Source organism: Lontra canadensis, unplaced genomic scaffold (assembly GCF_010015895.1).
Source record: "Lontra canadensis isolate GAN:19392208 unplaced genomic scaffold, GSC_riverotter_1.0 scaffold17, whole genome shotgun sequence".
NCBI classification, from domain to species: Eukaryota; Metazoa; Chordata; class Mammalia; order Carnivora; family Mustelidae; genus Lontra; species Lontra canadensis.
Genome location: NW_022631011.1, coordinates 975,572 through 989,920, shown reverse-complemented (window position 1 = coordinate 989,920; position 14,349 = coordinate 975,572). Strand labels below are relative to the sequence as shown.

Here is a 14,349-nt window from a genome sequence, read left to right as displayed (position 1 = left end):
TTTTCCACGGAGCTGAGGCTACACTCATTGCTTAATCTGAGGAAACTGGGATGTGATACCGCACTCTCCTTGCCTGCGGCAGATCGATGAGCAATTACTCAGGCATCCTAAGGATCGAAAGCAATGTCCATCGGCAATGTCTACCCAATAGGAAATGCTTTATTGTTTGGGCCTGATTTCTGGGTTGATTGACTATGGCCGTTTCTGATCTCATGATTTCATTTGGGATTGAAATAGAGAATTTTATTTGCACTGCTCTCATTCTTCATTAGCTCATAGTTGGCTTGACCTTGGAATTTTGACATGATAAAACAGTCAAAGAAAAGAGTACAGCATTTTTCTGCTGTCATTTTGTGAAGCCAAGAATTTTTATTTGTCCTTCTGAAGAGTGACTTTATTTTTAGACGCCATGCAACATTTTAGATGGATGTCCTGTTTCCACAGGGCAGCTCAGATAACCCAGTCACATCTGGTTTTACGGACAAATTCTTTTTGTTCCAACTTAGGAACATCAAGCGTTGCTAGAATGAAGAAAAGGTTTTCAAACAATGAGTCTTGGAACACTGAAAAAAAATAAAATTAAATTAAAAAAAAAAGTTTTTGCTCTCCTTCATGAGAAAATATATGAATCAATGATGTTTCCATATCATATGTTGGACTTTTTTTCTCTGAAGTTTTTGGGTTTGTTTGTATAACTTCATGGATCCATGGAAGATTCTTGGGCTCTAGACTGAGTCTGATAAAATACCCCCAGATATGGGGAGACTTAAAGGTCATGGGAATAAAGACAACAGCAGTTTCCAAGTGCTCTGTTGAAGATGCACAGCTGGGCTTCTATAGAGCCTGGAGTTTAGGAGGAGAATCAGAAGGCTCAGTGTGGTTCTGGCATCTGTAGAGGGCAGTGGTTTTCCCCAAGAGCTTGGCCATTAATTTAGTTCAGAGCTATGCCACCATTACTAACTCCAGGCTCTCAGACATCCTTGTCAATTTATCTGGTTCTAATGTCCCTTTTGCTTCAAACTTATTTGCTGATACTTTAGCACTCTTGACTCTGAGACATTTCAAGTTGCAATCAGGAAAACAAGAATGACATTTCAGGCTTGTTTACCCTACCAGTTGATACAGCTGCAGGAGAAAGGCCTTCAATTCATCTGTAAGTCTGTGAGTTCCTTCAACCTGCCCAGTCCCTGTTCTGGCTCTGAAAAGTGTGCTGGTCCCTGAAGTTACGCTGGGTTCTGCAGAAAATGACCATTGTTATCCTCTGGTGGTAGGTCATGAAGCCAGGTTTGTGATCTCACAGATGATTTTCTGTTACCTCTGGCAGTATCGGTTTCAAGTACAAAGCTAAGGGTTCTGGGGTTCCATCCCTATATGTAATGTAAAGCTCACATGGAGAAAATGCCCCACTAACTTGAGGGCCCAGTTACCCTCCTAAGCACAGCTGCCATTTTTAGAAACGTGTGCCCTGTCTGAAAGGTGGAGTGAGCCTCATGCTCAGACCCGGGCCAGAACACCTCTGAGAGAACATCTGTCCTGTGTAGTCAGTAACAGCATCCTCATATTGTTTCCACTAGTAATCACTGGGAATCCGTCCTCAGATTCCAGGACTGGGTTAGATTCCTTCTGTGACCAGCTTCCTAGGAAGAAAATCACTAATGAGTAGCTCTCCTTTGGGTTCTCATGTGACAGCCAAAGGTAAGAAAATTTATCTCTAAGGTAGATTGCGAAGCCTTTTTTGATAGTTCATAATAATGAAGGTGTGGGGTGGAAAGTATCAAATACCATGGTGATACATTTTAAGCCTCTTTTGAAATCTGCCATGAATGCCATTGACAAGGTGCCTGCACCTCTTCTGTTAGTATGGTCTTTGGCAACCTCATGGTAAAAGGTCTCCCAGAGTAGATTTCTGTGCAACTCAGCGAACTTAGAAATTCTGGCCTCAAAGGAGTCACCATTTTGGTCCTTCTATCTCATCTGAAAGGCAGAATTTTTGGCATACAAGGATCTCGGGGGACGCTTGGGAGACTCAGTTGGTTAAGCATTCGACTCTTGATTTCAGCCCAGGCCCTAATCTCGGGTCATGGGATGGAGCTCTGCATGGGGCTCCAAGCTCAATAGGGAGTCTGATTGAGAATTCTCTGTCTCCCTCTCTTTTTGCCTCTCCCTCCACACACTCTCTAAAATAAATAAATAAATCTTTTAAAAAAAAGAGAGAGAGAGATCTCGGACTTTGATTCAACATCACAGTAAGGAGAGAGGCACAGTATCAACACCATCACCAAGGCTATCAGAAGACCTAGCAGGAATTCAGAAGCCTCCCTTAGCCCTACAAAGATCCTAACATGATGGGGAGGACTCCAGCTGCTGACAGTGGCCAAAGGCTAACCTAGACTTTAATAATCATTTTTGAAGGAATTCCATTTTCAAAAATAATTTATTCAAATATTTTATGCCAAAATAATTCTAAAAAGTATTCATTTTTATTAGTTGTCCCCAAACAAATGTGTATTTAACTACATGAACACCACTATTAGTTCATAGTTTTTTTATTATAGACTTTTTTTATCCACATGAATGTTAAAGAAACTACAACAGAGTTAAATACCATTTTGATAACATGATTATATTCTTAATTATACTCAATATTAAACTGTAAAATATTTCCAGAGGAATACAATCTTCATTCATACAGCAGGCAAAGTACCAGAGAGGAAGGGGCCACGTGTAAGCCTGTCCAGTTTGCTGTGAAAAGCGGGTTTGTACGGCTGATGCTGTCCCAGGTGTCAAAACGTGATCCCCACTCCTAGGACAGGTCTTGTGTTTCCACCAAGAATCATGTCTTCAAACGCAACAGATAGTCTTGCTCTCTCCACATGTGCAGCACTGAGATCACTTGGGACTGTCCACGGATTGCCCACCCCAGTTGGCTAACAGCACTCCCACGATCTGGTTCAGTTGGCCTTGAAAAACACAAAGACTCAAACTTTGGTTCCACCAAAAGATGCGACAAGTATTGGCTGCTCTGGTTGGCGCCCCCCTCCCCCCACTAATGAATGGCCACTACAGTCTATTTTCCATGGTTGTCCATGCTGCTTTGAGGTCACTTGTCCTTGGGTTCTCCCGAACCTGATTTTGTATTGGATTCCCAAGCCCTTTGAATTCGCAGTCTTTATGTGGGTCAGAAGTGCTCAGTGGCAGGCTGTATCTTACAAGAGAACAAGAGTAAGTGGTTCTGTGCACCTGGGAGAAGACAAAAAGCACACAATGAAGACTTCAGCACCATACAAAGCATGTCAAGGAGCATTTAACATATCCTGAGAGAAGACATTTTTAGTGCTGTTTGGATAAGATATTTCAACAGTGGTTATGAAAGCACCTTCCTTTTTACATCTATTTGCCTGCCATCTTCCCTTAGGCATCTCCACAGACATTGAGCCCAACTAGAATGATTACATCAGAGTGTGCTGGTTTGTTATGCCTTCTTTACAATAAAGCCATGTCTGCAGGGTTCTAGAAGCTCCAGGTTGCTTAAGACAGCCTGCGGTGAAAGGGGCAGACAGAATGTCATGCACCAGTGCCCCGCTGGCTTCGGCTGGACGGCCCGTTACATCCACTTTTCTTGTCCTGAGGTGTCAGGGCAATGGCAAAGCACGACTGGAGTTCTTGTGATTCAACATCAACAAAACCATTGGATTGGCTATTAACTGCATCTTTATCACTGATAATAGAGGATGTGAATTAAGCCACGCTCTCTGGGTGTGGTTCAGAGGTGAATAGATGAAGTGTGGGAGATAAAGCCAGGCAACCTGGCTCAAATCTTGCCATGTGCTCCCAGTGAGACCACAGACCACGTACTCAGCTCTCTGCATGTTGGTTTTCTCAGCTGTAGAATATGGTGAAAGGAGCAGTCCTTCTCTCAGTGGGTTGTTGTGGAGATTCAATAAGATAATAGACACAAAGCATTGAGTAGAGCAGGAGCATGTTGTCAGTTTCAATGGAGACTCTTGAAAGAACCTGGTCCTCTACGTCTGACTACAGATGAAAGAAATGGATATGCTAGTCCTTCCCTTTGTCTTTGATCTATACAAAAGGAAGATGCAGAGTGTTCTATTACAATCCCTCCCTATCCTTTTAAGAGCTTTTTCTTGTTATTATTGTTGGAGCAATTATTCCAAAACTGAAATAAAAGTAACAGGAGTTTACCAAAGAGTTAGATATTGTTAGTACAGGAAGAAAAATTCTCAGCCTCTCCAGAAGTATGCAAAGGAGCCATTTGTGTTGAAGAAAATGCAGACATAAAGTGAAAGTATGTTGGTCGTGCCCTAGGATGTTATATATGGTCTTGAGCATATTTAATAAAAGCAGTCCCTTTACAGGAAAGGAAAGAGAGCATGGAGGAAATCTGGTATGCAAGAGTAATAGTCAACATTGTAGACCTGGCAGAGACTCTGATCAGACTTGACCACCCACATTTTACAGATGAGAGTGAGCCTCAAAGAGATTTTATGACATTCCACTCAAAATAACATAGGGAGGGTCAGATATAGAAGGCAGACTCCTTCCAAACCAGCCCAATGATCCTCGGGAGACAGAGAAGTGTAATTGAGTCAAACAGACCTGGATTGAATCCTGGCCCTGTCACTTGCTAGCTAAGCGACCTCACTGAACCTCAATGTTCCCTTGCACAAATGGGGATAATAATAGAATATACCATATTGAGTTTTAAGGTTCAAAAGAGATAGATAATACAGCAAAGAATTTAGCCCAGCCATCTGGCATAATTAGTGCTCAAGAAGTGATAGTCATTACTATTTCTGGCTTGATCACAAGTTTCTGTATGACTATGAACAAGTCATTTCCCACCATCCACTTTCCACTTGTGTAGAATGACTGAAAGACCTGGGTGCTTCACCATTTGTATAATGTCAAAAGGCGCCTGTGGGGTGCCTGGGTGGCTCAGCTGGTTAAGCCGTTAAGCCTCTGCCTTCAGCTCAGGTCATGACCTTGGAGTCCTGGGTTCCAGCCCTACATCAGGCTCCCTGTTCAGCCTCTGCCCCTCACCCCACTCACGCTCTCTCTCTCTCTCTCTCACTCTCTCTTTCTCTCTCTAAAATAAATAAAATCTGGGGGGAAAATGTGCTTGGAAGAAAAAGAATGTGTAGTGATAGTTACATTAGTGTTGACATCATGGTACTTCTTTGGGAGTACAGATTTCACAAAGATTACATTGGGTGTCTCTGCAGGACATGGATCATGGAAAAAACTACATGTAGGAGGGACTGTCAGGAATAATTCTGGTGTCAGAAACAGTCCTAGATGCAAGGATAATACACACAGCATTTTGAAATATTTTTTTTCAAATCATTTCTGTTGTACTTGCGAGTTTACAATGAAACAAACATGCAAAGTAGTCAAATGGCTAATCTACTAGGGCTTGTTGTAGGAGGTAGTTTGAAAATAAAGAAAGCAAACTACACTTAACACAGCTGGTAGCTAAACTAATAGAATTCATTGCCCCAAAGGGGACTATGCCTAGGTTGAAGAAAGGTTTAGATAAATCCATGGGTAATGGGTCTTTAAGGAGTTATCAAGGAAAAACCTAAGAGCATTCAGTGCACATGCCTAAATTTCGAAGTTGGTATTTTTAGGAACAACAACTTGGCTCTTGTAATGGTATTACACAGTTAGTATCCTGGTCTGGGTAGACCTTTATTTGACTCAACGTGGAATTTCTTCTGTCCTAATGTAGGGCAAGAAAGATTTGTAGAGCAGTGATATGTGGCAATACTTGCTTGGCTTATTAAGTGGATTGCCTGTGGTTTTGAAAAGCTTCCTCCTCTTAATAGTCATATTGGAATCCACTGGGTGGCAAGAACACAGCACACTACCTTAAGGGTCACTCTTGCATAAGACATTAATGCATCAGTCCCTCATTTGGAAACCTGTGGTCACTCAGCAAGGCAGAATTTGTCTCTCTCCCTTGGTGTAATGATTTTTATTTTGTAATCTCTCTTGGGGTAATTCCTTGCAGACTTGGCATGTTGAGAATCAAATACCGCCTCTAACAATATGGTCGTGATTCTCTGCTTGGCTGATTTAGCTCAGCATTTAAGTAACCACTAATCTTCTGAAAGCACCAGGGTCTACTTAGAGAAATCCCTGTTGTCTGCAAGGATGGAAACAAAATCAGCATGAAGGAAGCATTAGTTACTAAACACAAATCAATCTTTTTTTTTTTTTTCTTCCCACCTAGCTGTACTCGATGTCACCATCAGAGGCATGGTTTCTGGGCAATGAGTCCTCATTTTGTAGGTGCAAGAGAAGTTCATCATAAACAAGGAAGATGAGTTGGGGAATCAGAAGGAGTAAAAAGAGAGTTTACTGGAGTTCCTGAGGGGAAATGAGATTACATTCTAATGGACAGATCTCAAAAACACGGATTAAAAGAAGCCATATACCAGAGAACATTCTGTACACTGTCCTTCACTGAAGCTCAAATCAGGCAAAGCTGATCTTTATTGGGTGGGGGAGTGCCTGGGCAGGGATACAGGGAGGCAGTCTGGGTGTTGGAAACCTAAATGAGTTCATCTTGTGAAAATCCACTGAATTTTGATTCGTTGACTTCATGACTTGTATGACTGGCTGATTTCTGGACTTTCATGAGCGTGTGTTACACTTCCATAAAAATGTTATTTAAAAAGAACACATCCTAATATAATTTCTTTAACTTGAAAAAACTCACTTTATTTTCAAATCATTATACCTATGAGTTTACTTGGGTAATTCTCGCCTTGATTACCTTGGTGTAATGGGTTAAGATTTAGTGAAGTCTGACTATTTTTAAATGATTCGTTTCACCCAGCTGGTACAAACCTGTCTTCTTTAATGAGAAAGAAATGCCCAACATCAACTTCAGGCTTAAGAAGAACATACAGAACAGAGCCAACTCACAGGCCCACTTGTGTATGACTTCATGGAGATGGAAACACAAGGACTTGTTACTTGACTGTCTCTCTTGTGGAAACAACTGCCCACAGAGGACAGGAAGTGTGTACATGAGGAGAAAGTTGGCACTGAATCTAAAGTCAGGAGCCCTAGGATCTCTTCCTAGCTTTGCAACATGTACCTAAAACATCATGACTCTCTTCTCCATACCTCAGTTTCTTGTGTGTAAAATTAAGGGGAAGCATCTGAGAGACCGTCTTGGATGAAATGTGAGAGACATAATTATCACTATTTAAGATAAATGCTGAAGATTATCACTAAAAAAGATGATGACAAGAGGTGGGATTTTCATTTGTACAAAGACAGAGAAGACTTGTGATATACAGAGAAAGACGTGAAAGAAAGAAAGGGAACCACAAGCCTGCATTGTTCAGAATTCTTTTTGCCAACAAATTCTATTAAGTTCAAAACATGTTCCAGAGGGAAGGCCTGGGAAGAATGATTCTGATGAGAACAGGTCAAACTGATAAATGACTGTAATCCTAGTTGGCCACAAGCACTTACAAATGCTCCCTCTAACATCTGAGTTTTCCCCTGATTTAGCAATTCCAGTTGTTAGTTCATCCTAATGTATTGTTACAGAACCAACAAGCCACAGTTTTTGTATCCCTTTGATTCTAACAATTATATATGTCTTCTACGTAATCAAAAAGTTGCTTTTAAAATGTTTAGGTCTGTTCTGACTATAGTTATTGAATTTTTACTGTCTTTCTTGACTTAGGAGCCCAGAGTGGTTTATGGAAAGAATGAATAACTCTTCCTACAGAGGAAATTCTCAAAGGTCCGCATTGCCTGCAAATGTTCACAACACCGTCCGTCAGTAGCTCCCTGGAAGCCAGATTTCAGGAAGACTTTTGGAGACATAGGAGACCGCAGAGGAAGAGGAGACACAGTAACTGTGGCTGACGCGCCACTTTTGTGTGGATGGGCAGTAATCTGGGTGTCGGGGAGAACCAGAGAAGAGACAACCTCAAAACAGAATGAAGATTGCTTCTGCAGAGGAGTATAGAATTTTCTTAGTTTTTAGGAATTTTCCAAAGAATCTATAAAATGTACGTGGCCACTCACTTAGGAAGTCCCATGCCTGGGCATAACAAAGTTCATCTATATATTGGCTGAAACACAGGATGCAAATTTACTAATCTCTTGGGCTATTTCGAATACAGCAACTAAAGAACATGGCTGAGCAATAAAAATTCCAAGTTCAAGAAAATCTCTTTTGTCTGGTAAGCTTACCTTTTAGCTTTTGCTGAGATGAGCACCAAGCTTTTCTTTCCTGATCAAGCTTGCTGCATAGGGGATCTGTAAGATAAAAATAAGCAAAACTATCCAGATAAGCTAAATTTAAAGATGGATACACATGGAGACCCTTCATCATGCCTAACAACTTGAATGCGGGTGAATTCTGCCCCCCCCCCCCCCCCCCCCCCCCCCCGCCAAGGAGAAAAGGTCTCTATCAGATCATCAACATTGTAGAGCTTCCAGATTATAGAAATTCCTAAGGCCTGATAAAAAGCATATCAAGGACAGAACTGGATATCACATCAGACTCTTGCTAGAACTAGTCTCTGAGGTCAGTATATGACATTTCATTTTCAGAATTTTTTTCAGTGTGTACTTAATAATATGGTCTTATTATTTTTTATTTAGGTATGAAAATGAGCTTCTGATGTTATAATATATGTCCCAAGTAAAGGGACAAGGATGTGATTACAAACTAGTTCAGTGCTATCTTTCATTTAATTACAGTGACAAAATATGCTGTCATTATAAATCACAAACAAGATGAACTAACTAAACACAAATTATTACTCTGGTTAATTTCCCGGTAACTCCCAAGAAGCATCAGAAATAATTGCACTGAGTGGAAAATATGACCCCTGAGGATGCTACCTGGATAAATTTGGAAAGCACTTTTCAGTGCTGGGACTTTGAAAGAAAGCCTATCCCATTTGATATGTTGCTTTTCATTAGAAGATTCAAATGGCTGAAATTGGACCACATGTTTTATTTAGATTCACCTCTATTCGTATCCAGTTAAGGTATTCTATCGTTATGTGACTTATCTTCTTCATGATGATAAGGCTAAACTCAGGACTCTAAAGATTTGAACCTACTTTACATTTAAAGAACTGAATATCCAGCCTTCTAGGATGTAACTTGAAGTATGGCTGTTACGTGAAAGCAGTGAGGGGAAATGCAATTATTTTCATCTGATTAGGCAACGTTTTTGGATACTGATACATATATGTCCTCCACGTTTCCAGCATATTTGTGTTTTGTTCTCCTGATCCACCATCTATAAATATCCATAAATATGAGCTTTTTCTAATGGGAAGGAACTATGAATCTACAAAGATGTGAGTGTCTAAGATTGGCTGGACTATTTTGTCCTAATAACCAGCAGCTGAATCAGGTGTTTTAATGACCAAAAAAAAAAAAAAAAAAAAGGGACTAACAAAATCATGTCACTATTTTGATAGACAAACACAACATGGATGTGTCTGATAGGCACATATCTGATAAAGGCCACAGACAACAGTAATAAATTAATGATTCATTCAGTTAGAGCCATAAAAAGTTCAGAGTCCCAATCTCACATTTTAGGACGTGAGCTGAAATGAACTGGATAACTATGACAAGAACAGTGACATAGGGACCTACTCTGGTTACCTCTTCTTCTCACTCTAGGTCATGCTACACCTGCTAATAAAAGAGACACATATTTTCCATCACAGTGAGTGTTGTGATACACCAAAACACATGGATCACCTCTCTCTTCAGATGCATGATATAACAAAGCCTTGAATGGAATTCTGTTATTTAGGATAAGGCATAGCAATGATGTAAATCTCAGGGTATGAGGAATTACCTATATACTGTATTTCTGCCACACTCACATTTAGAGAAAGTCCCTGACCCCAAGATTCAGTGCCACAACGATTTGGAAAGCGTCTGTTCCATCCCAGGCACTACACAAGTTAACATCACCTTGGGTTCTCTCATCAAAGCCAATAAACTACTCATTCTAACCCAAAGAAAAGTGCCCGAAGGACACTGCCTTCAGATCTATGTCAGAATGCCCTGTTCCTTCCTTCCTGCCTGCCTTCCTCCCTCCCTCCCTCTCACCCCCCACTCTTCCTCCCTCCCTCCCTTTCTTGCTTTTTCTTTCTTTCTTTTTTTTTTTTTTAATATTTTATTTATTTATTTGACAGAGATCACAAGTAGGCAGAGAGGCAGGCAGATAGAGAGAGAGGTGGAAGCAGGCTCCCCGCCAAGCAGAGAGCCCGATGTGGGGCCCGATCCCAGGACCCTGGGATCACGACCTGAGCCAAAAGCAGAGGCTTTAACCAACTGAGCCACCCAGGTGCCCCTTGTTTTTTCTTTCTATATTCTTTCCCCTCCAGAAACAACACTGTAGCATTTCATTAAGTTGGGAAACTGAGAAGGAAAAGAAAAAAGGACTTGGTGGGGAAAAAAGGACATTTCCACATTTGAGCCCCAATTCTCCAGATGGGAATTTAAATCTGAAGAATCATCCCCACTCAAACATCATTGCATTCATTTCATTAAAACAAAATGAAATAAAAACCAAATGAAAAAAAGACCAAAAAGCTTAAGGTTGTAAGCTAAAAATCATGTATTTTTTTTTAGAATTTTCCTCCTTTTATTCATTTTTAAAATTAACATATAATGTATTATTTGTTTCAGGGGTGCAGGTCTGTGATTCATCAGTCTTACAAAATTCATTGCACTCACCATAGCACACACCCTCCCCAATGTCTGTCACCCAGCCACCCATCCCTCCCCTCTACCCCCAGCAACCCTCAGTTTGTTTCCTGAGATTAAGCGTCTCTTGTGGTTTGTTTCCCTCTCTGGTTGCATCTTGTTTCATTGTTCCTTTTAATGTTAAATCCTAAACCATGAATGATAAAGACTATATTAGCACATGGCTAATATTTCTATGACTGTTCATAGAAATTACCTTATTTCCTTGATCCTAAAATACATTCCCCCCCATTTTAGCATTTCTGAAATTAGATGTCTTATAATTGACGATATCTTAGAATAATAGTTGAAAATGTCTTTTCTTATGATACATCAAGTAATCGTGCCTCCTATAAATGACAGATCTTTTGGGTTCCATGAAATGCAATAGTGGATTCACAGAGACCTCGGCAAACATTCCCCAACTTGGAAGCTCAGGCTTGTAGAGGCTCCATTTTGAGCTAATTATTCCATGTAAATATCCTGTCCTAGAACATATAAAACCTTTCTTTTCATTTTGACCAGCTTAAAAATCACCAAGCTTGGCATGGACAATGAAAAAAAATCCCTCAAAGTTATATAAGTTCTAAATTAATTACCTAGCTGGTGCTAGTCTATTAAAAGTATAGAAGGATAACTTCCTAGTTTGTGCCAAAAAAGAATTAACCTGACCTCAGACATTCAGGTGGGTTAACACGTCAAAAGGAGAACGAGGAGAGGGCCGCTTAACTAGGGAACCACTAGGGAACCGTGATTGCCTTGTCAAGATGCCTGGCAATTGATCAGTAACGGGAAAAGGACCCACTGTAAACAAAGTCTGTCTGCTGCTGGAGGACGTTAAAGCAGCCTCAAGTCCTCTGACTTGCAGGGACCTTCTTTTCCTGCATGTTTAGCCACAAAAGCAAAACCATAGGGCTTCAGGATCTTTTCCTAAAAACATAGTGCCAAGCAGTAATTGTTGTATCCACCTTAAAAAAAAAAAAGTGTCATAGAACACATTTTAAAAACTCTCTGGGTAGAGATGGGAGAAGTCTGAGCAGGTTCCCATCCTAACAAATCCTTGAGAATCTCCAAGGATAGACCCTATGGCCGAGGAGCTGCACCCTTGCCAAAGAGGGAGGGCCCCTCCAGCAACAATAAAGACCTCGCTCTTTTCCCTGCAAGGAAGCACTGTGCTCCCACAATCGGGAAGCTGTAAATTGCTTTTTTACAAGTCCACAGCGAGCGAAACATTAGTACTAAATCTATTGATTGAGCGTTATTTTAATTGAGGCTTTTAATGAAGAACTTTGAGACCAGCTTCTGCGGGCTGCGTGGGACTGCAGCGTTCTGGGGAAACAGCAGAGGGCACTTGGAGACTAGCATGTTTTCTCCATCGACACGCCTCTTAGTAGCAATCCAGCAAGTTCGAAGGATGTCAATCTGAATGGAGCCATTTATCACAGGCTCTCTTTTGCAGCTTCACAATGTCCTGCAAGAATTAGGACTAAAGAAGAGTATGTCTTCAACAAACCAACACTAGTAGCTGCTACACAGATGCACTTGCTTGAAAAACACTCTTGCCAAATTAGCAATGAAAAAAAGTTATCAAGGCATCATAATGTGTAAATCATATTTCAGTCCTTGAAAAAAATCTTAATCAAAAGGTTATACATGGAGTAAAATGTCTTCAGCTTCTTTTTTAATTAAAAAAAATTTAGATATCGTTGATATATAACATTGCATCTAGCTTCTTTACCACCTTCTTGATTGTACAGGGTAATGGGTTTTGTTTTCAAAATTGAACCATGTTTTCTGAGAATCATAATCCCCCTGTGAATGAGAAATTTTTTGCTCTGTGCTATACTACACACTAACATTTTCATGACCTTGCTAAATTTTAAAACTTTCGCTTTTGGTTCATAGTGAGAAGAATATATTTCTTTGCTTGTATAAATAACTCTGGCTTAGCAAAGAAAACATTGTAAGCATTTGACAACCCAGGGCAGAGGTGGAAGACTTTAACACAAATTGTGTGAAGTACTATAAACTCTAATTTTAAGCTATTAAAAAAAAAGTTAGCTTGTTGCCCATGTATAAGTGTTAAATAAACTGCATATGCTTTAAATCTCACATTGAGAGAAAAGCACATTCATTTATAAGTGTACAAAGACTGTCAATTATTTGTATAGTCGTCACTACTTTGCATTTAACAAACTAAAAAAGGAAGCAGTGGGGCAGAAATGACAGTCAGCAGAGAATCTAAAAATGCAGAAGCCAAAGAAATTCATAAGTTTTCTTTCTATAGCAATGATACCCAAGATGCTTTCGATATAATCTTTTGAATAAGAACACTGTGTAACAGCATAGGATAAATGCATTGTGGGTCTATGGGAATTGTTATAAAATATGATGGCTTTAATATATTTGAATTCTTCATGACTGCAGGATGGGATAGGTTTTTATTTCATTTAAAGGAAAAAAATGCCTATTCTGTAGGCAAATGACTCTTTTATAATACATGTTCCGTAAACCTTAAATAAAAAATAATTTAAATATAATACAATCAAATAATTCTGAGTAAATTGCCCTATTCCTAGGAAGCAAAACATGTAACCATATTTACTGATGAATTAGATCATGCAACTAAAAATACTGAGAAAGTGAATAATTGTGATACCTAGCAACTTCTTGAAGATCTTGAGGTAGATTTTCTAAAGATATTACCCTCTAAGTACTTCAGCAAATAAAACAAGCTGAATAAAGGATTTGATAAATTTCCATTCAGGCAACCTTGAGTTTGCGGTCTCAATTCCAAGGCAGACAGTATAAGGTGAACACAGGTCCCTCTTGCACAAAAATCTGTTTAGCCACCAGAACTTGAAATCCCTACTATTAGAGGTTCTGCTTTGGGAAGGGGTGTGCCATGAAATTGATTCCTCATGCTCTCAGAGCTTTGGATCATACCCATGGGCATTTCACATTGATTATGTACTTGTGCCTTACTACATCCTCATCGGGGTGCTATGTTAGACCTTACAATGAGTTCCTTTGGTTGAAAACTGACACTTAATGGACTATATGGGAGTAGTCTTGAACTGAAGTTTGCAGACCTTCCAGCTTGTGTCTGGGGGTACTAAGGATAGTGTGTCCCATAATTCACTGAGATGGCTTTCCTTAGTCATTTTAGCAATAGTTTCTTAGCACAAAAGAAAATTCAAGGAAATCAGGAGCAAGCCAGGGAATCTGGAGAATTAAGAGGGCCACCCTATAAGAGTATCAAAGTTGAGTCAGGGTCATCCCTGGGTGATGATTCATTTAGCAGATTTTTATTGGTAGGCATTTGATGCTAGACACCAATGCTAGGTACTGGAGGCAAGATGAAGACCCTCTTGGTCTTACTGCAGGAAACATAAGAAAAGAAGCAAAAGGGACAAATCATGTCTATTTCACCTGTTTTCTTGTTGTCAGCCTGCATGTGTTTCTGTGGATTTCAGAAATTATATGGTAACTACAGGGCTAGGGGAAATATTTTAGCTTCTCCCAAAGCATCTAATTTGTGACCAGGAACCATTTACTATCTAGAGAAATCTGAAT

The 14,349-nt window shown here is 40.0% G+C and overlaps 1 protein-coding gene across 1 annotated transcript in view; it reads right to left on the bottom strand.

Annotated features, from left to right (window-relative positions):
- Nucleotides 1-2,820: 2,820 nt before the first annotated feature.
- Nucleotides 2,821-14,349, bottom strand: part of SKOR2 (SKI family transcriptional corepressor 2) — a 39,840-nt gene continuing 28,311 nt past the window's right edge. The window contains exons 7-8 of the mRNA XM_032859828.1: nt 8,242-8,307; nt 2,821-3,240 (exon numbers count right to left, since the gene is read on the bottom strand). Coding sequence (XP_032715719.1) covers nt 8,245-8,307 — 63 coding nt within the window. The 3' untranslated portion in view covers nt 2,821-3,240; nt 8,242-8,244. The remainder of the gene's footprint in view (nt 3,241-8,241; nt 8,308-14,349) is intronic.